This window comes from Bacillus rossius, chromosome 1, assembly GCF_032445375.1.
Source record: "Bacillus rossius redtenbacheri isolate Brsri chromosome 1, Brsri_v3, whole genome shotgun sequence".
Taxonomy (NCBI): Eukaryota; Metazoa; Arthropoda; class Insecta; order Phasmatodea; family Bacillidae; genus Bacillus; species Bacillus rossius.
Window position 1 is genome coordinate 246498660 of NC_086330.1, and position 27968 is coordinate 246526627.

Here is a 27968-nt window from a genome sequence, read left to right on the forward strand (position 1 = left end):
GTTAACTGAAATTTATTATGAGTTATTTTTTTTTTGAAAATGATATAGTTTTAAAATGGTTAAAGATTTTAAATGAAAATGCTACATATTGGTAATACTAAATGTTTGTTTTGGATTGAATGACAGGGTGACAACATCCTATATTAAAGGTATGAAATGTAATACTAAACGTTAATGCATAACAGTCGTCGAGTTTTGAAGCTGCAGAAGCAGTTGTGTGTTCATGGTGGCCAGAGTTTAGGTGAATTTTTTGTATTACCCTAAATAAGCAGCAGATGTTTTTTTTGTGTAATGTGGTTTGTGAGGCAGCTGGGGGGCCAGGAGGTTAATTTTAAATATGTTTCCGGCATGGAGTCCGATGTTTTTTTTTGCAAGGGTGCGTCCCTTCTCCTTGGTCGCTCCCACCCCTCATCAATGTTAATTTTATGTGCTGTTGTTGCTGAAAGGGGAGATATGGTTTGAAACCTAAGAAAGGGCATTGGTTCATGTAATTTGTTTTTGAAGAATAGAAACATACGACTGTATCTTAATGATGTGTTTGTCATGCCATGACTGTAGAATTGTCAACTTGTTGTTTGTAGAAATTTAAGTGAGATGTGGAGAGCTTAAAGTTTGTTGTGTAATGACAAGTGCTGTGCATATTTGTGTATAGCTTTGCATAATTTTTTGTTTTAAATTTTGTAAATAGGTTAGCCGAGCTGACTAGCAGCTAAAAGGGTTGTAATTGGGCGCCCCTTACCTTTCGGCTAGCTCGGGAGCTAGGAATGAGGGAGAAGGAAGTTGGAGGAAAAGGAACTGTGTATTTTTTGTGTGTGAGGATCATGATGTTTTTGTGTATTTTTTATATTATGGTTAATGATACTAAGAGATGTAAGTAAATAATGTCAACAAATGGAAATTCAGTGTGTTGATGCAGAATTAAGTTTGTGTGTATTTGGTGTAAAGACTATGAGGTTGTGTAAAAAGTTTTTTAAAGTTTCACATACTTAATTTAATGTTTTTTAGAGTTGTATTTGTTGTGGAAAGTTTACTATGTGAATTACTGTGTCTTAGGAAGTTGATGCATCTGTTCAGAAGTTAATAGTTCATGGGTTATCAAGGTTGAGCAGTCTAGTTATAAATTTGAAATAAGTGTAATCCAGAGGTTGAAGTTAATGATAGTGGTATTGTGAAGAGTCTTAAAATTTTAGAAGTTGTTTTTTTTTTTTTTTTTTGGATGGAATTAAGGAAAATTTTTTGTCAACAGTTTTGAAGTGATAGTGTTGTCAAGTTTTTGTTAGTGCAGATATGAAGAGTGGAGATATTGGTGGATTTGTGGGTTAAAGTAGTTGTTTCATGGGATTTGAGGAGTTTGTCAGAAGCAGCAGAGAATTATGATAACAGCGGTTTTTAAGGGATTTTAAAGGAGATAATTTGTTTTGAGGTTATTTGTTGTCGTCGTCAAGGTTGCTGCCGTGGTTTAAGTTTTGAAGAAGTTGAAGTTTTTGTGTTTATTCGTCGTCATTAAGGTGGACATGGAGACATAATTCCTGAAGTTTTTATATTTTTCGTCGTCGTTGAGGTAGTTATGGAGGTTATTGCAGCTGGTGTCGAGGTTTCCACGGTTGTAAAAGTAAGTTGTTCAGAGTTTTTTTGTTGTTGTTGAAGATTCTTCGTTGACCAGGGGGTGTCTGCTTGAAGCTTGTAGAGAAACCAGTTTCAAAGTTATTTGTATTTTGCACTGATGAGAGGGAGATAACCATTTGTGGAGAGATGTTGACACTTTGTAGTAAGAGATATGTTTTCGAATTTTTGCTTTTTAACAAAGAATTGATGTTATTGCAATTTTTAAGTAACAGTTTTTTGAATTTCTATATAAACAAGGGTAGTAACAACTGGATGCATTTATTTCTAAGGATGTTTTTTGTATTTATTTTGTACAGGATAGTTTTTCACTTTTGTAACTTTTCAATTAAATGTAGTGTTAATTTAATTGAAAAGTTCAGGGGGGGGGGGGGGTGGGGTAATGTAACATTGCAAGAACCCTGCCCTCCTAAATAAATATTTTTCTTTTAAACTATTTTCATGAATGTAAATATTTCTTAAAAAGTCTTTCTAATGATATTTTACCGTTTGTTATATATTTTAGGGTTGATATTTTTCACTTGCTATGTTTTTTAAGAAGGTATTTTATTTTATTAGACATTTTTTATCATTACTATTTTTTATGTAACTATTCACAAATGAGCCGTTGTACTAGATTTTTGCCTGTTTGGGCCTACTTTTTCAGGTTTTTCTCAATAAGTTGAATTTTGTCAAATAATTTGTATTATGATTGCTGTTCTTAAATTTAATTAACGTGTTGCAATATAATTATAGATCACGGGACTGTGTCTGGGCTGGGGTGATGTGTAGGGAGAGAGAGGAATAAGAGGCCTGTGAATGTAAGTGAGAAAGAAACAGTGCTTCCCCGCCAACCGAGATAAAGACGGGAATTCCCCCACTGCGTGGGAACTGTGTGATAACTGCTGTCTCACGGTGTGGGAGAAAGAACGAGAATGGGAGTCCCCAATTTTGATGTGAAATTGAAAAGAGACAGATCAAGGGAAGCCCCGAGTTATGTGTGTACAGGGTTTTTTCATGTATTGTAATTTGTACTCTGATTGGCTTGTATCTGTAAGCGTGAATGAAGCGTGCGTGTGATTGGTCGGTGAGGTCATGTGGCTCCTCCCTGCGTGGAGGAGACGGTGACAAGACTTCACCAGTCGTCCGTCGAACGCTGCACAAGTAGGTCGCGTTTGGTGGTTTCTCGCAAATTATGTAGAAGTTATTGAACAGATAATTTAACGTTGGTGGTCAGAGCCATGCCGAGTATTAAGTTAACCTAATTTTTTTATATTTCATTCGGACATAAATTAGAAATTGCGGCCACCTTCGTCTGCATTTGGCTCGGGGCGAAGTTCATTTTCGCTGGGTGCGGCCACGGTTGAGGCCGCACTGACTTCGTGTACTTGCAGTAAAACATTACTGAAGGATGCTATTTTTTCGTTAATTCTCATCACGCGAACTACGAGCATTTTTCGACGGGCAGATGTATGTGGAATGAGTGAGCAACCTCTTTTGGAAGTGTTTGGATTCGTCTGTGCATTCTAGTTTGAAAAATAAAACAAAAAAATTTTCAATTGGTGTTGAACATCTGTTTATTTTTGTATGTAACGAACCGTTATAAAGCCATTAAAATTGAAGTTTGGGTATTTCAGTTGCATTGCCAGGCACAGCATGACTCAAATTAATGAAATACTTGTGGCCATTGATTAGGTCCCAGTCAGATGGGTCTCGTTCCTTTGCTTTCAATCATTGACTCCATTCACCTGTTTTTATTATATTACAGTAGTTGCAATGCTGGACAATCAGTCTTCTATTACCTCCAAAGTCAAATAACCAGTCTTCACAGGAAATTATGTGTTCAATGGCAACTTCAAAAGAGGTTTTATTTCCTAATTTGGTAATTTTGTGTTTTTTATAAATTCGATGGAAACTGGGAAGGAAAATTAGGTTAATAAAAACAATGCAGCAACATATAAAAATACATCTTATTTCAGAGTATAAGAAAATAGTTATATATGCCAGTTAGAAGAGCTTAAAGCTGGTACTCATTTCTAGAAAAAAATTTTTATCATGTACTTATTGTTTTCAGGTGAAACGTGGATCATTTCTTGCTCGAGGAGAAATAGCACTTGCTAGGTTGGCACAACTGACAAGGAGAGATGCAGATCAAAACATCAATGGCCCCAAAAATTCGAGAAAATTTGTATTTGCAACAATAAGTCCAGAAAAGGAAGAGAATGGAAAGAAAGAGGTGACTGAGGCTAAGGTAAGCAGAAAATATTATCTTTACACTATCCATACTTTTATATAAGTAATGGAAAGACAGTTAACTGATTGTGATTACAGTTGTTACTGAAGAAAAGTTGTGAAATATTTTGTATGTTTGCAAAATCTAAATGGATATAAATGTTTTGTTAAAGTGTGGCAGCTTGACTCAAACTCTTACTGACAGTTAATGACTCTATGACCAGAGTAATAATTTTTTGCCGAGAACTCACGTCAAAACCTACATCATGCTGTTAGGCGTGGCAGAATTTTAGTAAACACAAACTTAAAGATCTTAGATGTATTGATTTATATGATCTTTTTTTATCCTTAAATGGGAAATAGGAACAATAAATGAACAAAAAATATAAATACATGTAAGTTGCAGTCAATAAGTACACAATACTTTACCACTGACAATATGTTATTCTTAGTTTAATAGAGTTTCCATATTAAATATCTCTTTATTATAATCATCATACCATTGCAAAATTATGACAGTTATAAAAACTATTGCAAACCTAAATATAATGCAAACATTATCTTTTCCAAACTTAGGCCTATGAAATTAAGAATTTGTGTTAAAATAAAAAAATTAAAATATCTTTCCTCTCTTTCTCTTGACAGTGCCAGTTGCTTCCCATCCTAAGTCGGCGTAGGGGTAATCTAAAAATAGACCTGCCAACACCCATCCTTTCTTCCTTCCTGTTGCTTCCTTTTTTTTTCACCGCTTCACATACCTTCCCTCCGTGATCTTGAACGGCGCCGGTCTTTGTATCAGGCCATTTAATTTGCGATTAAATCAAAAACCGTTGTAGATACAAAAAATTCCATACAGACACTTTCTATTCGTAATTTAATTTGCTACAACTTTTATTCGACACGTTTTTTCACTATAGTGCACCATTTTCAAGTTACGGTGTTAAATTAAGACTGTTTGGACGGTCCAGAATCTAACTTGACTTTAATTTTTTATGTTCGGTTATTACAAGTACTCGTTTTTTAGAGAATTTTTGTCACCGTTGTCAGCTCTCGTAGTAACTAGGTTCCACTTAAGTTGTCTGATGTGTAAATTTTCTTTTAAAATCGTTTTTAAACTTTATAACCTTCATCTTTTCGTCTGCGTTACAGCGGTGTACCGCTTACAAAAATGTAGCCAGCGCTCGTTGCAATCATTAATGTTTGGTTATGTTGCTTCCCGTATAGAGCGCGCACACGTAGCTGAATATCGATATCTCGCCAAGTGCATGCAACACGCGCTCTCTGTCGAGTGCCGAGTTAACTACATCTGATGGCCCGCTCTCTGTCGTGGAGTGTGTACTTACTCCGGCGATAGTTAAGTGTTCGTTTGGCTTGCGTTTGGATCACAGATTTTGTTTTTCTATTTATAGTTGATAGGTTTTTTTTTGCATGACTTATTAATTTATATAGTTTGGCGTGCTCTTTTATACATCACGTTTTAAATAAACGTACTTTCCATGAATTGGTTTTGTTTTTACGAATAACTTTATCTAACTAAAAAGTTTTTTTCCGCATTAAATCGTTGCACCCCTACTTTTCAAGCTTGATTTTAGAATAAAAAGTGCAACGATTATGCGAGTAAACACGCTAGATAATGCACAGTTAGAAACATCAGAAAAATAATAAACAAATACTAATGCTTATTTCTGCACCAACTCACTTAATGTACCAAATGCACCATAGCCAAATAACAATACTACTGGCCATATAAATAAATACATGGTAAACACTCGGAGCTCAAATACCGCATGTCTCGTAGTTTCGGTCCCTCTTTTTTAAATCATCCATGCTCTTGCTGGTCCTGCTTTCTTCTCTCTCTGCTTGTTTCTCCTCAATAACTCAAAACTCTAGGTGTAAATACCCTGACACCCCCTCATTTCATCCAGTTGCCCCTTAAATGCCCCTGGAAACTACCTACATCTGAGATGAAACTAAAAGCTTCTTAAATGTCTGTCTCATAGTCTATGTGTTCATCTGCCTGCAGAGATAACAATCGATGATGTTGATGACTTCTATTTATACTTTTTTCCGTTATGGTTATCCCTATTTTTTACTTGTCAAGTTAACCACCATGTGTCTTTCCTAGTTATTAATTCTGCAAATGTCACAGTACCTGGTCTATAGGTCAGTGGTGTCTATATAATAGAACACTGTTTCTCCTAGACTCAAACAAGTCAGAGTTAATTTTTTCCCACATCTAAACTCAAAACTTGTAATGAGTTGTAACATAAATGAAACAAAGATTTTTAACAAAGATTTTTAATGCCTGGCATGCGTTGCAAAGCCTCATTCAATTTTTTTTTTGTAATTTGTTTGAAGTACACACATACAAAAACTCTCTCTAATTCTCTATATTTCTATCTAGCTCTCTCTCTCTCTCTCTATATATATATATATATATATATATATATATATATATATATATATATATATATATATATATATACATATATATACATACACACACACACACACACACACACACACACACCTTATTACATATACAGTAGAACCCGTTTATAGTGAACCCGCCTATAATGAATTCCCGTTTATTGTGAATTTCCGTCTCAGTCCCGGCAAAATGATGTGAGGTTATATATTAACTTATTGGATATAGCGCACAACTTTTGTCAATGTTGATACGTTTTCCCCTGTACCACGAACAAATTTTGCCGGCATAATGCACATTTATCTCAAATATTTTCATTTTATTACAAGTTTTTTCACAAAACGTCTATTCTGGATCACATTTAAGTTTTTCTCAGCAATACGCTACTCGATTGTCCACTGTTCATATTATAAACAAGTCGTATTCAAGTGGCCTCGGTAGGCTACGTGTAGCCAAAAATGGTGATCAGTTTGGTGAAAATAAAAAATAGTTTTCCCTGCATGGTTAAAGAGTGAGCGAACGCGTTAACATTTAATATGTTATCAAAATTAAACATAAATTACAGCCACACAAATACGTATGTACATTATAGCAGCAAATTGAATATTTTTACGTCTCATTTTTATCGTTCACGTTACGGACATTTTGATTGAGTAAAGTTCGTAAGACTACCACTAGATAGAACTCTGTGGACTAAATTTTTCCATAGAATGTAAGAAAATTTCGTTCCAGCTTTAGCAACTGCGATACTAAATGATGCGTAGTGATCTTTGATGCGCCAGACACGTTATTTTTCGTTTATTTAGTTTTGACGGTAAAAAGAATTTCGTGTTATTAACCTGCAAATGTGCTTCAATAAGAAATAAGTACATAAAAAAGGGTGAAAAACGCGGTAAAAAACATAAGGCATTATCTGTGCTAGATAAACTGGACATTACTGTCCCGCACGTGTTAACAGCAAAGGAACTGGGAATTGCAACATCCACATTAAGTACAATATTAAACAAGATGAACAATCTTCTTTCACAAGCTGCAAAAATGTCACAGAGTATTAAATGCCTGAAAAAAGGATAATACGCCAATGTCCAAGAACCATTAGGTAATAGAAAGTTTGTACATGTGTAGTTCATTAAAAATATCTGCATTTGCTCATAAAACTGTTGCTTTGAGTATTTTCATTCATTATTTTCTTGGCTTAGGCCTATGTGTAGTTAAGATTTTGCTTTTGAGTATGAATTGCCAATATAAAAGTTTTCCCAGATATAAAGTTTCCCCTCTATAGTGAACATATAAACTACTCCCTTCAGATTCGTTATAACAGGGTTCTACTGTATATCTAAATTTGTGTCTGTATATCTATACATCTCTTTATCTCAAGTCTCTATATACCTCTTTCTATCTCTCTATATTTATATCTCTGTATATCTATTACCCTATTTATCTCTATCACTTCTTCATATTTAATTCAGTTGAATTTTGTCATGTATGCGCACTCAAACAATGAAAACGCACGAACTGCCGCTTAACTATATGAAATACACACATTTGTTAAAACAATTCACATGCCATCTGTTGTAAAATGGTTGTACTAATTCAGAATCTTTCACGAGCATGCGCATAACATCTCGTCAAAGTTTCATCGCAATTGGATGAATGGTATAGGAACACATACATTCATATACATACGCTGATACGAGGGCCTGTGTCTCTGATATTTAATAACTGAATTTTAATGCGTGCTCGGGTTTTATGGGTGCCACCGTGCCACGTGCACGGGCCTATGTGAGACTCCTAACTCAGGGCGTGACGTCGCCCATGTGAGGCGTGATTTTAATTCCCCGTGGGTCACATCTCAAATTACGTAATATATAGGGGAAAAGACCGTTACTGGTCGTAAGACAATTAATTATGCAGTCCCCCGACCGAGAGGAGCTCCGAGGACGAAAAGAAAACGATTTAGAAAGAATTAAAGTTAACAGAATTACTTGGCGGTGAAACAAGCGGTGAGGTCCCCGGAGTGCTGGCGTGTCTACTCTCGGTCATTGATGGCGGAAGACTGGGCTGAGCTCATGGCTCGGCTCAACTAACATGGCGTCCTCCCGCCGAAACAATTACCGTTAAAGATATTTATGAATTTGTGCCACGGGAAACTAAAGTAACATGACAAGAATGATTTGACTAATTTGACTAATCGTAATGAAAAAGAATACTACAAATTACAATTATTAAGGATTATATTTAATTACTGTCTGGCTTTAGGTTTCCTCGGGAATGTCCGGAAACGCTATTATATTTTGATACCTTATTTTAATTAAAAGTACATAAAACCCTCCCGGCCGATCTGCCGTCACGTTGCACTTGGGGAACATAAAAACAAATACACAATTATATTTAATTATGTTTTAGGGGTGCGGCGCACTGGCTCGACAGCGCCCTCTTGCCGGGCGAACACACACGCACGCACACGTACGCACGAGTAGGCGGGAGGTTTGAATGGAGGATGGGTGGTGTTTGGGCGGTGGCATATCGGACTTAAAAGGGGCCGCAGGCCCGGACGATGTCAACGCATACAGATACCTTACTGTGTGTGTGCGTGTACGTGCATGCAAGAGAGAGTGAGCTTTTATATGGCTACAATTTGTTTAGCTAACCAAATGCTAACTAGTTGACTTCAACTTCAGAATCCCCTCCCTGGACTAATACTTACATGGAAATGACTGTGCTACCATTATTACTTGGACCATTGAAAAGAGGTACCATCATAAAATATTTACTGGTAATTATTCTATACAACTCGCGCACCACCTATTGTACGTTATCTCAAGCGTGCAAAATCTCAAGTGTGCAAAATTTCATAGAGATCGATTGAACGATGTGCTAACAATGAAATGGTGAAATAACAAGAAGTAATAAATTCTGCTCTAAGGGCTGGATTTATCGAAATCTCTAATTGTTTCAAAGGCCCAATGTCCAAAGTTTTATCAAAATCGGATGAATGGTTTAGAAACACATAAGGGACAAACTAACTAACAAATATTAATTTATATACCTATATAGATTATCATAATGTTACAAATGGTTACAAGCTCTTTGCACATTAAATGAACATTGGTATATTAAAAGTGTTTTCCGGTTATTGGATATCTAGTTGAATAGTTGAATGGTAGGGTATGAGACTATGGTGAGCATTTCAGCATTATTATGATCACCCAGCCTTGGCCTGAAGTTTAGTTAAGTTTGTGGCATAGTGTCAGGATCCCAGGATAAAGAAGACAGTATTTACCAATATTGATATTATTTGTGTGATAATTAGTTACAACCACAAGTAGTGGCAATAAATTAAATAAACAAAAATATGCTACGGTCATGCCATGCTGTCATGCTTTCATAAATGTTATAACTTAAAAGAGAGTAGTTTCTACTGTGTATTATTGTAAACCCTTTCATATTTTTGAGGAACCAATATTTATTACGTGTACATGGAGACAATATTTTATGGTTTTTATTTTGTATGAACTTTTTATTCATAAAGATAGCACAATTTCCAACTAATATGACACTTATGTACTTGTTCAGTGTTACTTACTACCCCAAAACAGTGACATTTTGACTGATTCCTGATGCACTTGTACAATATAATAATTTGTGTAAGTTAATTTTGTATAAGCATCAGTAAGATATGTATGTTTGAAAAATGTACCAATGGCGTCATGTAAAAATTAGTTACTAATACTAGTTCCAACATAAAAAAAACCAAAATTTTTCTTAATCTTTTTAGCACATACATTTTTTACTAACTCTGTAATTAATCATTTACATTCATTGAATTTAATACATTAAAAAATTAAGTTTTGTTATCTGAGTTATTTTTTGATGTATATTCTGATTAATTTCATGATTTTTGTTGCATTTTGGTGCTTTATGTTGTATTAACTGGCATTTAAGTGTTAGATGGTGTATTGTTATGTGTTTTGGTGTTATTTTGGCTTTGTCACAATTCACCAGATGATCTTGTCTCTACCTATACAGCTTGCTCAATATGATCAAATTGCAGTCTTGGAACGCTTTTAATATAAATACTTATTTTTTTTTTTAATTTCCCGCAAAGTAATTTAAAAGTTGAGTCCCTTGAGAAACTTCTTTGCTTATAAACTTATTGAATTTGCTTTGCAACCAAATTTACTGTTCGTGTAATTTTGAATCTTTGAATCAATTTACAATTTCTTGCAGTAATATATTTTATTATGATTTAGTTTTCTTTCAAAACAATGTTCAACATCTCCTTAACCCAAATGCAAGTTTATTTGTACAGTATTCGTATTCATTTTCATTTAAACAAAAAAAAAAGTATATATTGTTATGGGGGGAGAGAGTCGTAGCTCTTTACACAAAAAACAACTCGCTTGCTGGCTTCAACTACTCTTAACTTCATAAAATATTTTACTGTACCTAGGATCATAGGTTCGGCATCCCGTACAGGATGTCTGGAGAGAGTTGAACTCAGGAGTTTTTGCAAAATAACATAATACTAAATTAAAATGATTTTATTTTTAAAGTCAAATGATCAACATCATTTTTAAAGAACATTTAAATAGCGGGATTACAATTTACAACAACAATCTCTTCATTACTTCCTTAACTACTGAACGACCTTACAAGAGAGAAAGAGAGAACTTCACTAAACTCTTCCCTAATTCTTACGAGTACATCTTAGCTTATAATTAAAATTAAGACAAAGATCAAGCAATACTCACATTTTCCAATAAGCCTTTCTTGATCGGTTACTTAAAAACTAACGTAGGCGCCTCTCCTGCCCTTAAAACCCGAATGAACATTACATTCTTAAAAACTCTGACTATAACGACTCGTGACCTCTGACGAGAGACCTAGCTCCCGCCAGAGTCAGCTTAAAGACGATTACATGACAATCTAAACTTGCGAACTAAACGACTCGTTGCCACAGGTGAGTGCCATAGCCTCCGCCTGAGTGAGCCCCGAGCTCCCAGTCACTTGCGCTTAAATTTGCGCGCCCTGCCGCGCCTAGCATAACAAACGCTCGTTATTGAAGCCAAATTTACTAAACAACTAACTAGAACATCTGGGAAGGCTACCCCCCTCTACCCCGACGTGCAGGCCACACCGCGCGGCTTGTTACGACAGCGTGCCCCAGTAACTACGGCTCGTGGCTGCGCCAGGCGCGGCCGAACAAACAAACAAAAATCTGCAAGCCCGCAGTGCGCCGCGCCGGCCCCGTGCCCCAATTACATGGTCACGCCACTTGCGCTGACGAGTGAACAGAGCAGCCAGCCCAGAGTCCCGTCAGTAAAGTCCCTAAATTTGATTACAACAACCCTGCAAAATTTCGAACCGCGACAATATTAAATGTGACTGAATGTATATTTTTATGCACATAGTAATTAAAATGGATTGTTCTAGCAAAGCTTCGACATTCAGCTGATATTGGCAATCACTCTCACTCTCACACTCACTCACTCTCACACTCTTGCTCTCACTCACACACACTCTCTCTCACACTCACACTCATTCACTCTCTCTCATACTCACTATATTGGCTACACCTTTTGTGTTTGTAATAATACTTTTTTGTGTGTTTTAAATATTTAATTAAGGTACTTGAAAGTCTGGCATGTGAAATTGTGTGTGTGTTTGTTGAAAGAACATACTGTCCTCTCAGCACGTAGATCTGGGTTCAGCTCCCACTGATTCAGTACGAGTGGTTACCTGTGCCAGTGTCGGCACTGCAGAGGTTACCAACGCCTACTGTTGTTTCCTGTTCCTTAGGCCACAGGATCTGTACAGCAAGACAATATGTGAACTTCAAGGTCAGACCTGTGCACTGAGATGGGTTATTGTCCATACAGTGTTCGGCTGAGAGCGACGAGCAGACTCATTTCACGTAACATTTCACCTTTTTCCTTTTTCTGCTTCCCTGCAACAGTAGTGGCTCTGTACTAAAATTTAATAAGATATTTATTCTTTATGTATTAAGTTACGTGAGAGATTTTTCGTTTTGGCGATATAATTTTGGTGCATTTTGCAGGGGTATTGCTTAAATTCATGAAAACATTTGTACATGTGCAAACTAAGACTGTTTATACCTGTGAATTACAGTAGAGCACCCGTCAACCGGAATCAGTGGGGGGAGGACTATTCCGGTTATGGGAAAATTCCGGGTAAGGGGAGTTGCGGTAGAGAGGCAAAGAAAAAAACCATTACATGCTGCACATATTAACTTATATGAGCCAAAGTTGTACTGTACATATTTTCCACAGTTATAAAATCATACAATAAAAAATATGTAGATCTACATACGTAGGCTACTGTGTTCAAAACGTGCCGGGTCGTAAAACTCCGGGCTGGTTGAATGACCTTCATTCTAGCAAGCTGGCAAACGGGTGTTTCTTATCTCTGTGGGTGGGTGCGAAGAGGATGATGAAGAGGGTTCGGGGGAAGTAGTAGGACTACAGCTGCAGTGTTGTGTTACTTCTGTGTTGACGTGCTAGTGATTCAAACTTCCTGGAGAGTGTATAGTCACTGCCACGCACAGTTTACATTTCACATACACAAGAATAACACTTCAAGCATCTCGTTTAAAAACACAGAGATAGAGAAATTCAGGTAAATGTAGACTGTTTAGCCATATATTAACTTATAAATATGTACATAATACATATTTGTACACTAAATTATTGTCTACAAACTGAAAGCATCACACGTTGGAAGTAAATGTTACTCGCTATCACGTGTGTCAGCGTGTATAGTGGGAGTCGGTGTACATACTCTCGGGCCGGCCGGAATTTTCCGTTTACTTGACATAGTGAAACAATAAAACTACTTATAGCATAAACATCTTTATAGTAATTCACGTCCGACGCGAAAACCAGCGCTGTATTTACGCAATGCGCGGGAAAGACTGGCTATACGTAATTACATTAGCTCTCTAACAGACGTGCGCGCGCGCGCCTACAAGACATGTACAGTCAGGCAAAAGCAAAAACACCTCGTTCCAGTGCGGAAATGTTTTGGAAATGTTGTTTAATGTTTTAATTTTTTTTGGAAAATTAGTTCCGGATATTGGGAGTTCCGTTTGTGGGAATTACGGTTGAGGGGTGCTCTACTGTACCAGTATAGTACTTACATGCAGATTATCTTTCAAATATTCATTACTAGGATAACTATTATTGTAGCAGTATCAATGGTATCTTATAGAGAAAATTTAATTTTGATATTGACGAGAAATTTGACAAATGAAAGTCATAATTAATTAACGTTTCATTTAAATGAATATTCATTTCTCAAACAAAATTCATTAATTTATGTGAAATTATTACACCATGTAGTCAGAAGTTAATATCATTCTTTGAATCGGAACTAAGGGATTTAAAATTTAAAATATAGTATGGCTATGCTACAGTAAATCCCATCTACCAAAATTTCCTGCATAGTAAGTTTTAAAAATTTAACCCCTGACCTATAAATACATACAATTTTACTCTTTTAATAAGATTTTCCTGTTAATAAGTCTAAATTTTTAAGTATCTTGAGAAACTTATTGACAATAAGGTAACATAGAATAGAAGACATCTTTGAAGACAAGACCACCTCCAAATTATGTTGCCTTCACATATGACGACCTTTAATAATAAATTCAATAGTAAACATTTCTTGTTAAAAAAGCAATCTTAACAAAAAACTTTAATTTTTGCTTCTCTTTTACAAATATTCAACAATATAGTACTTAGGTTTCCGCTTTGATTAGTAAAAGCAGCATACGCAGAACCTTGTCACTGCATTAGAAAATGAGCCTTGACACTCATGTTGCACAGATGTCGTGGTCAAGTAATACAGAGCTTCTCGAGCCATTTTCCTGATAAAATGGTTGTAAGTATGTGCAAATCTCTTCCCTTTTCATTTATACACATGGTTCTCATTTACCTGTGAGTATATTAGGCAACTGATGCAGTTTTTAACCAGCATTTTTATTATGTGGAAATATTCTTATTAAAACTTTATTGTTATGTACCAAAATTGTAATGATTATTTTTTTCAGGTCCAGAAGCGTAGATCTGTGGGAGTTACACCACCAGTAATTAAGAGGTTGAAATTATCAGAGGAAGTCACAAAGGGGCGTTGTCTACTAGACCATTTAGTGCCATGAAAATACAATGTTTTATTCCTTAATTTTGTATGTATGTATTTGTAATTATATGTATTTATTACTACAGTGACTTTTTTTATTAAAATGATGTTTGATTTTTAAATGCTGCATTTATATTTCTGTATTTATTATTACACCCACACAGAGCCATACACGGTGCCATAAGGCCCATAACTGTGCATTTTGCACATACCATGAGTCCATGCTCATTTAATATGTAATGCTTTAATAGGTCCTGTATTAGATGTGTATCAAAGTGTGTATGACTAAATAATACATTATACATATCAGTATGGTCACTGAAGTTAAACCCATAGCGCCATAGGTATTAAATGCATTGAATATATGCCTATAGCATGTGTTATATTGCATTTAGTTAGTTAAATAATAAAAAAATAATACTTAAAATATTTTTTTTTTTGGGATTTGTGTTAGTAAAATATATAGTGATAAAATCACGTGTACTTGCATAGCAGACAGACATAAGTAACTAATTACATTGTTTTTATTTAATGCCATCTTCAAATTATTAGTATATAGCAATAGTATGCTAAACATTTGTATCCAGAAATTTAACCAAGGTTTGCCTTGTGATAACCAACAAATTGAAGACAACCTGAAAAACATTTAAAATGTAAAAGAGCTGTGTAAAAAACTTAAAAACCGTGAGAGATCTTGCCCATCAGATGTTGGACGTGCATACAGGGACGAAACTAAGGGGGGGCAGCCGGGGCTTGTGCCCCGGGCGCCGCATTTGGAGGGGCGCTGAACTGGCAGAGTAACTTATACTACATATATTTACTTCAATATCGTAGTGTTAGAACAAAAAAAAGTTGAGGGCAGTTTAACGGAATTATTCATATTGGAAGATAAAAAATATACACGCTAATAAAAATGATATTATTTGCGTACATTCTAACTTGCGATGGTACGGTGGTAACTGGTAGGTACATACCACTGAATTTTGGTAGGTACAAATACCTTCTAGATTGTACGTCTGGCAACTCTGCCATGGCCCTGTGGGAACCATGGAGGGAAATCCCCACCCGACCATGGAAAGTCGCGTATTTCTCGCCCCCACCGCCCCGCCCAGGCCAGGTCAGGCATCGGGTGTCTGAAATAGCTTCAGTTGTTCACAACCACAACCCTGTAGGGTCATTCGCCCGGGAGTATCTTTTCATGTGTGTAGCATTTCTGTTCTCTCAGCTACGTCACTTTTGCTATTTGTGAATACACCATTTCGTAAACTGTTTCAATTGTGTTTGACAACCGTGTTTAATCTCAAAACATGTCAAAAAACCGTCTGGTACAGAATTCAAAAGAAGAACCAAAGAACGAGAAAAAGAAGCTCGCCAGTCTTCGTCCTTTTTATCATCTTGGCTTAATGTCAAAGACGTTAATGAAGAAGGTACGTTATTAACTTACTTGAAAAAATAAGGTAACTATAATTTTTTTTAAAATGTTACTTTATATTTTGTTTTTTGTAATAGAAAAGTATTGCATTAGAACTTTAATAGGGCCACCGGTAGATCTAATACATAATTTTGAACAATATTTTTTAAGTCCGTACGCAAACAAAGGACATTAGTACTTTGCTGCGCATGTCTGTCTATCTGCCTATTTGCCGGTAATATTGTTTAATTCAATGCTTTGTAAAGCAAAATTATGTATGATTAAACTTGATATTTATGTGTATACAATTATTATACTATTTTGTAGGTTTTTGGGTAATTAATAATAACATCCTTGGAAAAGCGGTAATTTAAATATTTTCTAATCATATTTTTTTATATCAATGATTTAGCAGACTGCATTTTGAGAGAGCATGTTTCACTATAAAAACTCAAAAATACTGGATGGATTTGCAATAATCTTAAGATACCAGTTTGGTAGCCAGGATATAAAAATATTTTTATGGAAATTGGATCAAATAGACCTTTGAAATAAAAATTATAAAAACAATCCCTTTCGGCACAGCCTACAGGCGTATGTAGATTTCGAAGTAATACATATTTACTCTGGAAGTATTTTGAAGACTCCTATAAACTTCCGGAACATTTTAATTACTCAATGTACTTAAATTATTTATGTTCTCCAATATTACAAAATGATCGATTGAATATTTGTTCATTTCTAACTCAATGTATCCAGCATTAAAGAGCATAGAATGATTTTCATATTAAGTGTCAGCTAAGGTAGGTAATTATTTAATTTTTTTGACCTTCTAACACTTTTTTTTTCATTCCTTGCACTAAAAACGTGGGCATATAAAAATGTTCATTGCACCAAGGACTATGATAATATTAAGACGGTTTAAAATAAATTCGAACAAATTTGATACTTACTAAGGATATTTTGAATTTTTTAAATTTTCAAAACCTGTGTATGCGGTAGTAATTCGTTTCATCAAAACTTGTTTCAGCCAAAGTTTTCGATGAAGTTAAGAATTAATAAATTAATTATTACGGATTCGATAGTATATAGGTATATTAAAAAAATATAATGCCTCTTTTTTTTAAATTTCAAACCATGTTACTTGCAGTAATACTTGGTCAGATAAAAAATTATTTTAATAATAGTTTTAGACAATATTTAGAAATTAAAAAAAATGAATGGATTTGTAGTGTACATGGTTGAAAAATATTATTTATTTTCTTACTCCAACCCCAAGTTTTTTCAACTCCTTGCAATAATGGTTTGAATCATCAAAACAATTTTAATACAAATGTTTTGGATAAAAATTATGATTTTCAAACAATTTGTACCGATTTAATAGTGTGCCTACTAAGGGAGTAATGTTTTTTTTTGTCTTTCAACCTCTGTTATTTTCCGCCCCTTGCAGTAATGGCTGGGCATATAAAAAATAAATTTAGACGAAGCTTGTAGAAATATTATTAGGTTTTACAATAAAAAGTAATGAATTTAATAGTGTTAATGGTACGAATTTTATTCTTTTTTTTCATTTCACCCCTATTTTTCAACCCTTTTCAGCAATGATTAGTCTTATAAAAATTGTTTCAGACAAAGAGTATATGATTTACGAGCTCAAATTAGAATTTCAAAATAGTAAAGCAATAGCTTACACAGATATCACATATCTAGACTTACTCATTGATCAAACAAGTCTAATTACTTTGGTTTTGTTTTGTAGGTGGTGGCAGTAGCAGTAAGGCTCCTGAAGAACATTCAATTCAAGAGGTATGTGTAACTGGAACAGAGAGTGATCGGGCAAGAAGCCATCAAGAAGAACTTCAAATTCCAGTAACACAAGCCATTAATGAAGATGAGTTCCAACCATGCACTGTATCTGAGCAGCATTTTAGACTACTGTTGGAACATAAAAGGCATTTTTTTCGGATTCTACATTTCCGACAAAGGACCTCGTCCAGAGTGAGCCTGCTATTCATTTTGATTTCAGAGACCCCGGGAAGTGGCCTGCAGCCTTTTCGGATACTGAAAGATGCTTTATAGTATCAGGATTATTGAACGAGGGGAAGGTAGAGCCTGATCTAAGTAACACCTCAAGAAATGGAAGAAATTCAACCAAAGACTGGTTCACCAAAACATTGGCTGGTGGTCTAAAGGTATGCCGAACATGGCTAGCATACAGTCAATCAAAAAATGCCTTGTTTTGTGTACCATGCAAACTTTTAACTACATGTTCTCTGAACAAAAAGTATCTGTTTTGGCCAAGGAGGAAGGTTTCACTCAGTGGAAAAAGTTGAGTGAAAGGATTCCTGATCATGAAAATTCACTTGACTACAAAAAGTGTTTTTGCTCGTGGAAAACATTGGAATTATCCTTAAATAAATGTTCTGGTATTGATAAAGAGCTGAAGGATCAAATAGCACAAGAGGAAACACAGTGTAGAGGAGTTTTGTATGTAATAATTGATGTTATTATACATTTAGCAAAACAAGGTAGTCCATTAAGAGGTTCTGATGAATCCCTAGACTATGGTGACCCTAGATGTGGCAAGTTTTTAAACACAATAGAGCTGGTATCTCATTATCATCCCCAACTGAGAGAGCACATTCTCCGCCATAGAAAGGGCCAGGTCAGCTACTTTTCTCATATCCAAAATGAATTCTTAGAAATTATCGCTGGAAAAATAAGAGAACATATAGTTAATGACATCAAAGCTTCTAAATACTTTTCCATTATGTTTGACTGCACTCCCGATCTAAGCCATTTTGAACAAATGTCTGAAGTTCTTCGTTACGTGAAGATCACCGAAAATGACCCTGAGATAGTGGAAAGTTTTCTTGATTTCATAATAGTTAGTGAAAAAACTGGATTGGCTCTTTCAGAAGAGATTTTAGAAAAACTCAGAAATGATAGATTATATATTAAGAACTGCAGAGGGCAGTCATATGATAATGGGTCAAACATGGCTGGTGTGTACAAAGGAGTTCAATCTCGAATCAAAGAAGTAAATAGTTTGGCATATTTTGTGCCATGTGCAGCACATTCGCTAAATTTAGTTGGGGCGAATGCTGCTAGCTTATCACCAGAGGCAGAGTCCTACTTTGGCCAACTTAATTGTCTCTACAATTTCTTTGCTTCCTCCACCAATAGATGGGAGGTTCTAGTGCAACATGTTCCCTTATCTCTCACACTGCAAAGCAATAACAGATGGTCGACTAAGAGAGAAGCTGTAGCTGTAATATATAAGCATCTAGACAAGATTATAGATGCTTTGAATGATCTCGTGACCAGCCCAATAACAACAGCTGAAACAAAAACAGAAGCAACTTCTTTTCTAAGAAATGTCAGAAAGTTTGAATTCATTGTCTTCTCCTGTTTTTGGTATAGGGAACTAAGCCGTATTGATATCGTCAACAAATTATTACTAAGAGATGACATCACTATCGATCTATCAGCAAAACATATAAACCGTCTGATATCAGAATTAGGATCAGAAAGGTTAAATAGTTCCACAAACGCAATCAGAGAAGCGAAAGAAATAGCAGAAAAGCTTAACCTAGATCCTCATTTCAAACAAGTAAGAGGAAGAAAGAAAAAGCTGATGGTTGATGAAAAGGGTGAAGATAAAAGCTATGAATTCTCAGAAGAAAAAAAGTTCAGACTGTTGATTATACAAATAATAGATCGGATTCTGAGTGAACTGAGACAAAGGTTTCAAGCTATTCAAAACATGAATAGTTTATTTGGTTTCCTCAATGGAGCTCTGTTTGAAACACTAAATGGAGAAGAATTGAAGAAACAGGCACTTGATTTAGCTACCACATATAAAGAAGACTTAAACGGGGACGAGCTGGCGATAGAAGTTGAAAGTTTTAAGTATCATGCCTTGGATTTAAGCCCTAATATGAAAACAGCTTCACCAGCAGATCTTCTGCCATTAATATATAAGAATGGGCTTGAAGACGCATACCCCAGCATAACGACAGCATTGAGAATTTTTTGCACAATACCAGTCTCAACCGCCTCTATTGAAAGGAGTTTTAGCAAACTAAAAATCATAAAAAATTACCTTAGAAATTTAACAGGTCAGCAACGACTAACCAACCTGAGCATTATATCAATATAGCACAAGTAAGTTTCAAAGATGTCTTATGGGGACATTGTAAAAACATTTGCAGCCAAAAGATCCCGTAAAGTAAAGTTTTAGTTCAAGCTTTCTGTGTGTGAATTAATATTTTTATCACAATTAGCCATTAATTAAGATATTGTGTCAAATGTATAGTTATGATTCTCAAGATAACTTGAGTGAAATGTTTTATTCATAATATTAACTCTATTTATCATAATCAAATATCCTGTTATTTTTGTCGATTCAGTCCACACATATTGTTCTGTCATTTGATGATAAACTTTTCATTTCATTTGCAGCTTTTATGTAAATATTGTGAAAGTATATATCAAACATGCTACTCTTAGATTACATGTCAATTAAGTAGCTTAGACATAAGTAGGTATTTTATCTTGTAGTAAATTGAAATTGCTGTAAATAAAAACATTTGTTTGTTATCTAATTAATAAAACATATTTGGAATTTCGGAATTCATATGTAGTGGTAATATGATGACGTGTTGTCGGTAAATTTTTATTTGTTGGTTTGGGGGAAAATTAAAAGAGGGGGGGGGGGGGGGGCGCCAAAATGAGATGTTGCCCCGGGTGGAAAAATGTCTAGTTACGTCCCTGCGTGCATACTCGTTCATTACTCACCTTTATTTGTTACTCTCTGTGACCTGAAATGATGAAAAAAAGTTGCTTCTATTTGCCAGTTCAGTGTTTTAAACTCCTTGTTGAAAAACAACTTTCCATGGCAATGCCACCTCCTCCCAGGGAAAGGGAGGGGGGTTTGCCCCCACGCTTCCAGTTGGTAGACAGATAGTATGGGGGGAGGGGCAGAGGGTCAAAGACCCAATTTTTGCCTGTATGAGGAAAACCCCATGCATTTGTATTCTTTATATGGCCAGTCCAGTTTTTTTGTTCCCTTCCCCCAAAACCCATCCCCACCTCTCCACTCTGGTTGGGGGGCTTGGCCCCAAACTATCGGAAATAGGGAAGATCAATGTACTTTCATTTCAAGGTGCTGTCAGATCACCACATTTGGTATTTGGGGGGAGAGATAATGCTTAGCCCTTGAATTTTTGGCACTGAATAATATGAAGTGCTTGTAAGACCTTCAAGCACCATCGGACCACTCCATATTTTGTACTCCTAAGGCTTTCCGCCACCGCCAAACTACTCTTGAGGATCAACGCCCCCAATTTGTCTAAATATGGAAAATTCTTTTTAGTACGTTAATTTTGAGGAATGCCTGACCACCTCTTTCGGGTGGTGGGGATGTTAAAGCTCCCAAGTTTTGGGAACTTTAAAAATTCAATTTACGTTAATTTTTAAGTACTATCGAGGCATTTCCTTCCTCCTGATACTCTTCTCAAATATCTTCATCCTTTTTTCTTCACCATACCTCAAGATCATTTTGGTTTGCGTTATCGTGTCATTTGTTTTTCCGCCTCACCCATCTTCTTGAATATTCTGCACGCAGTGTTCCATGAGCCCTTCTTCTGATGATTTATTGTAGAAACTTATTCTGATTCAGTTTTACTTTGATTCTGATACAAATCTTAGATTGAAATGAATTTTTAAAAAATAGAATTTTTTTTCATATTAATTATTGCAAGGTTTTTTTTTTTTAATATAACTAGTTACAAAATCCGTAACTAAAATGTAGTAAATGTACCTACTGTTTTAAACTCTGTGGTAATGCATGTTTTAAAATGTACACTAATTTTTGGGTTTTATTATACTTAAATATAAAAAAGTAATTTTATTTTACTCTAATATATTAGATAATATTATTTTCACTACTATATGGAACATATATATATATATATAAAATTACAAAAAACATAAGCTACTTTCAAAAAAATTAATTTTGTTTCGTACCTGACCAATTATTTACAGAAAGTAAAGCTGTTGAAGACTAGAGCTGTTAAGAGTTAAGTTATTATTTGTTGATTGTGAAAGTTCTAATTTTTAAAGTTAAAGGTAAAAAAGTTTTTTTTTTTTAATTTTTAAAAGGCAAAAAATAATTATGTAGGTTTTATTAAACAAAAGGGGGAAAACATATACCAACAAGGTTATCTTCTGCAGCAGGAGTAAATACAATAGCCTTATCTTAGGCAAAGAAACCCTCAACAAAGAATTTTAACTCATGTTAAGATTATTAAAAAAATCTTTGGCTTGTTGATAATATTGTATGCGGTTAATGGACGCAGATTAGTGATGGGATTTTCGATACTTCGATACTTTGATACTTGACGGTATCGCAAAGTATCGAGTATCGAAACTGTAAGTTCGATACATTTTTTCGATTCCGGAATGCTTGTTCATTTGTATTGAATTAAGTTTTGAGTCGCCATCGTACAAAATACAACTACAGTAGAACCTCGATGATACGTTCTCATTTCATACTTTTTCCCGTGTCATACGCAGATTAATTTTGGTCCCGCCGAAAGTACTACTATATTTACAATGGTTTACTTTCCCAGAACATACACTTACAAAATCATTAATTTCCCGTTTCATACGTTTTTACGAAGCGGAAAAGTCCTAAAATTCACACATTGTTTTGTTATATTCCTGCTGATAACTACGTTGGGGCGACTGAAAAGTATCCAATCGGAATGGTTACCATTCCGGAAAATATACATCCTCATGTGCCCAGAGAAATCCAGAATGGTTACCATTCAGGATTTACTGGCAAACATCGTATAATTGAATATCCTGAAAAGTATCCACTGTATGAATGGTTACCATTCCGGCTTTTACTGCAAATGTGCTGCTAGAAAAAATCCGGAAAAGTGTCCGCAGCGGAATGGTTACCATTCCGGATTGGATAGTTTTCCGTGTTCGTTCTGCGATGTACGGAAAAGTATCCGCTGCCGGAATGGTAACCATTCCAGTCTTGTGCGCGCAAATATAAAAGTAGCTCCTAAAATCCTGAAAGGTTACCATTCCAGTTTTCCTTGCTGGTGTTCTTAATTTAAAAATACTGAAAAATGCCCGCAGTGTGAATGGTTACCATTCCGGGAATATCTGGCAATGCACTTACTTTAAAAATTCCGGAAAAGTGCCCGCAGCCTGAATGGTTACCATTCCGGTTTTCGCCGCTGGTGCACATCTCTTTAATAATCCGGAAAACTATCCATTCGGAAAAGTATCCGCTGAAGGCGTGCAGTTGACTCATTAACCCGTCGCTAGATGGCAGCTGAAGATGACGTCCTCGCAAATAGTGTTAAATGTACACGAGAGATGGTGTGCGCAAATCATTTGCATGTAAATTTATAAACAAATATAATTTATTTGCTTTTAGAATGATTTACGAACCATATCTGTGTTGCGTATAACTGGATAATGTTAATTGAACAGAAATAATTAGTTTGAACAATATATTTGTAAAATATCTCTAAAAATGTATTTTGATTTACGGGACTGAACTTTTCTCTATAAACTTAATACCTGATGTTTAAAAATGTGCAATTAATTTTAATTTTTTATTTATCAGAAAAAAAGCATACTGCCACATTATACTTTAATGTTCGTGAACACAAAATTATGGACTATTACACTCTCATGGAATTCTTAAAATCAATTTTGCTTGGACGGAGGGAAAAACGTTGATAATATGCGGTCATCAATGTAATAACAGTGTTAGCACATACAAATCTGAACATGTAAACTATTGTTTACATATCCAAGACTTTTAAAAATATACTGTGAAGCCTAGGTTACAAAAATAATTCAATAACTTACTCATCAACACTGTTTTTTTGTGTTCAGAGTTTCATATAGCGTAAGAAAAAAAATTCAAAAGGACTACATATTTTAATGTGCTTTTGACATTAGCACTGTTTCCAAATTTACTTATGTCATAAGTTTTCTGTGTGTTAAATCTTGCAAAGTAGCGTTAGTTACTAATACTTATTGCTTGATATTGGTATGTCAAACAAGTTTTCAGGATTAGTTAAAAAAAATTATTATTATTTAATTTTCGACATACCCGCGCCCAACTTTCACCTCCTCTGGGGTTTGTTTTCGTAAATATGTTTTCGGAAAACTACAACAATATAATTTTACATCTTTTTACCCTTCTCGTGTATGTATTCCTTTGCAAACTTTTAAAATGTACCGTTTTGTTTATATGATTAATTGCACATATAATTATCATTAAAATTTAAAAAAAAAATTATTACTTCTACAAATGATCACAACGAAATTGGTAACTTAACTGAAGTTTCGCCTAACTTATGTTTGCTTTAATAAGTGAACAAGTTTAATATTGTTATTAGATAATCTTTGTCTAAATTTCATTTTCAAGAAGTAATGTGAAAATAAAACAATATAGATTAATATCAATGGGTTATTTTATCTTTAATTTCTCTTATAGGTAACACTAATTTCTTAGCGTTTAGTAAAATATTCTCAAACCTTTGGCGGAAGTCCTCTAATTTCGTTCTTTTATATTTCAGAGGGTTTTTACAATCATTCCACTTGCTTTTATTTATTTAATTTTTTACATATGTATTTATTTATTGTTTACCGTTAAGTTACTAAATAGAGTTCAAAGTTTGTGGCACACAACAAGATAGTTAAAACTCTTTCACGAAAGTTGAATATAATAATGCCACGAAAACGATAAAACATTAACGCGTATTGAAAACTGGCTTTGCTTCCGCTAGTTCATAATATTTTTGGCGTATGGTAAATCAATGTAGACAATTCGTTGGTGCGTTCGCTTAAAAACATGACATGTTTCCTTTCGTCAATATGTTCACCCAGGAATTGTGGCAACGTTGCTGCTAGTTACCTATACCACCCGTACTATAATACCGGTTTCTAAAGTGCGACTAGGAGCCTAGACCCCACCTTGCGAATTGTCAATTCCGGCTCTTGGAAGGAGGTGCCAGCGACGCACAGTGGGGCAAAACCTAAAAATTAAAATTAAATTTTTAATTTAATTTCTATTTTTTGGTGTTAAGTAATGTCCAGAGCATCTAAAACCATCGGAAATGGAGCATATTTTTAAACAGTTTTCTTGTGAGAAGCCTGCAAAGTGGCTGGTTATGGGGATTCCGTTTTTTAGCTTTCATAACGTCACGAAAGTACGATAATCCCATGCTCGTTAGCAGCACAAAAATATTATGAATTAGTTTGGGCATTAAACAGTAATCTATCCCGATGTATGTGAGACAGTTAAACACTATAAATTTTTACATTAATATATTTTTTTTTATTTATAGTGTGAGAGGTTGCGATCGCAATAGATTCTCGTACGTTCTTAGACTTACAAAATTTTTCCCCACTAGTCCCCACTTTATTTTTGCTTTTAAAATATTCAGAAAACATTTCTTATAACATACAAAAAAATTACGTGCTACCTCGTGCTACCTTGGCAGAAAAACGCGAATGGGTGATGACGCGTGCGTGCTTGAGCGCGGCCACAGGCAGGGAAGCCAGTGGCCGCGCGGACTGAAAGTGCTGACCAAGGACTGGGGGAGATTGAACCAGTATGGATATGATTCTAGATAAAGCAGTGCTGTTGCCAGTAGTAAGTGGAAGTTGGTCAACGCAGTGTCTCTTGCATGCAATGATGTTACAGGGTTTTGGCAGGAAGGGGGGGGGGGTTAGGCATATCCTGGGAAATTCACTTTGGGATGAGTCTAGAAATAAAGTATTTCGCAGGTTTCGAGAGAGAAGATGTCGGTAAATAAGTAGAGTTGACTAAACAAGATCTACTCAATATAATGCTTATATCATCTGACCCCGTGATATCCTCTATTCGAACACTTTCACCAAGAAAACTAATTTCTTTACTTGAAGCTCCTCTATATAAATTGTCCGTTTTTAGCAGCAGTGACGATTAATATTATTATTATCATCATTATTTTAATATAATTATCATAAGAAAAATATTATTTGAAGACTAAGAATATGTAATAACAGTGAATGTATTTATGATTCAGTTTTTTAGTGTTTTAGTGTTTTGCTAATCAGAGTTATCCTCACATTTTTAACTGATTACCTACACCTGTTATCGAAACGAATTTCAATCATTAAAATAGGAACTTCATCATACTGAATGCTGATTGTGGCTTTTCTTTGCTTATTTAGTGACAGGGATGTGGTAACAGTATTGATAAATCGCATTATACACGCGAAACACGGCTCTCTGCCCCACTATGCGACGTTTGACCATACGAATTTAAACACCGCCTCAGTTATTTGTAGCAGCCAACCGAAGGCAAATTGCACCGTCCCTTCAATAACCACCTCAACCACCAATAAACTTTTTATTTAATGGCATTTGTACTTGCAACATGCAGAAATGCCATCGGTTCTCGCTTATTGCGATCAATGTAATTTCCAGGGGGACCCAAGTGGCCGAGAGTTTTGCATGTAAGGTTTACAGACACACAATCCCTGCATACGGTGCTTGGTTGTATACTGTCCATGTTTTGGCCTATGTGCATTCTATAAGCATAAAACTTTAAAATAAACAGAGTTATTCATAAGATATAGTTTTAACATCTAACCCGTTTCAGTCATACTTTCACAAGAGCAGGCAGGAGGGCGGGCCACTTCCTCCACCCCCACCCCGGGATCAATGCCTATGTCAGAAAGTATTTACTTTTTCTAAGTTAGTAACACAAAATAGTTTTTTAAACAGTAAATACATATAACTACTTTTACCCCTTTAATTTGGTAATTTCACAATATGAACTTCCAGAGCGTGTAATTGTTTGTAATTGTGTTATACAAGCTACCGTAGTTTTTCGGTTTTTATTCGAGCACAGTTATAAGAGTCGTCAGTTTAAGGGGAAGGTTCACTCACTGAAAACGTCACTGAGCAGAATCCTAATTTTCTTGGTATATTATTGTAGAGGATGTCGAATCCTACCACTGACCAGGTCTGTATATACATATCATATAGACTGGGTTGGCCGCAGGAAGCGGTCAGTCGCGAGTTATTCTTCAGGGGTGTAGTGTGTATCGCTCCTCTCAATTGGGATAATCGCGTGTTTAAAAGCCTCCCCCTTCCTCAGCTCACCCCCAGCTGGGCGAAAGCAAGCTCGGGCCTCAGCGTTGCCAATTGTACTAGCTTACCTTCCCCCCCTTCTATCCCGGCCTCCTCAGAGACCTGGTCGGACACTCGAGCGCCACTCCGACCGCCGAAAGCACTTTCTCATACTGCCATTATGTGTATACGTTCAAAAGAAACTCTTGATGATGAGTTTTTATTTTATAAAATTGTCTCATTAAAATGTGATAGAAATTAGGTCGTAATTTCTTTAATGTTGCCGCTATTATTTGTTGACTATGTGCAAGGTTTTTTGACTTTTCCAACATTAGTGATGTATGTTTAAGATGTTGGTGAACAATGGGAGAAATGAACAAAATTCACGACCGATTACTAGTAGTATTGAATTTCATTTAAACATAATCATGTTTTAATAAAAACCCAATCAGGTGTTAAATGAAGTTTCAGTTAATTTATATTGCCAAGTTAAAAATCCATATACAAACATTGAAACGAATTCGTGTCTGTTTTCCTTATGTTAGAACGTAAGTTATATTTATTGCTGGGTGAGTCACTGCATTGTATTAGAAAAGTTAGAACATAACATTAGTCAAAAATACGTTTGTCCAGTGTTAATTATAGCTACTAAGATTTTCAATGCGATGGCAAACAAGCACTGCGCTGATAGCAACAGTTAGTAGATTTTACCAACGAAACATTAGTTCAGCATTATTCTTTTGACAATATATAATAAAATAAAGGTTGTTACGGCCAATCTTTGGCTACACTATCTAAGAATTGAAAGAAGTAGAATGAAGAGATATTTTCAAGCAATGAAAGTAAAATGACTTTTATACTTCGAGTTTCGTAACCAGCTATTTGGAGCTATAATTAGTGTATTTTTTCCAATTTATCTGTCGATAAACCAAGAGAAATAAATCAAGTGAGCTCTGCCGAAGATAAAAAGCTTG

At 35.3% G+C, this 27968-nt stretch overlaps 1 protein-coding gene across 4 annotated transcripts in view; it reads left to right on the forward strand.

Annotated features, from left to right (window-relative positions):
• The window catches only part of LOC134527437 (claspin), a 99396-nt gene extending 84852 nt beyond the window's left edge, over window positions 1-14544 (forward strand). For all 4 annotated transcript variants that reach the window (XM_063360119.1, XM_063360118.1, XM_063360120.1 and 1 more), the window contains exons 17-18: window positions 3677-3853; window positions 14334-14544. In XM_063360119.1, coding sequence (XP_063216189.1) covers window positions 3677-3853; window positions 14334-14441 — 285 coding nt within the window. In that variant the 3' untranslated portion in view covers window positions 14442-14544. The remainder of the gene's footprint in view (window positions 1-3676; window positions 3854-14333) is intronic.
• The last annotated feature ends 13424 nt before the right edge of the window (window positions 14545-27968 follow it).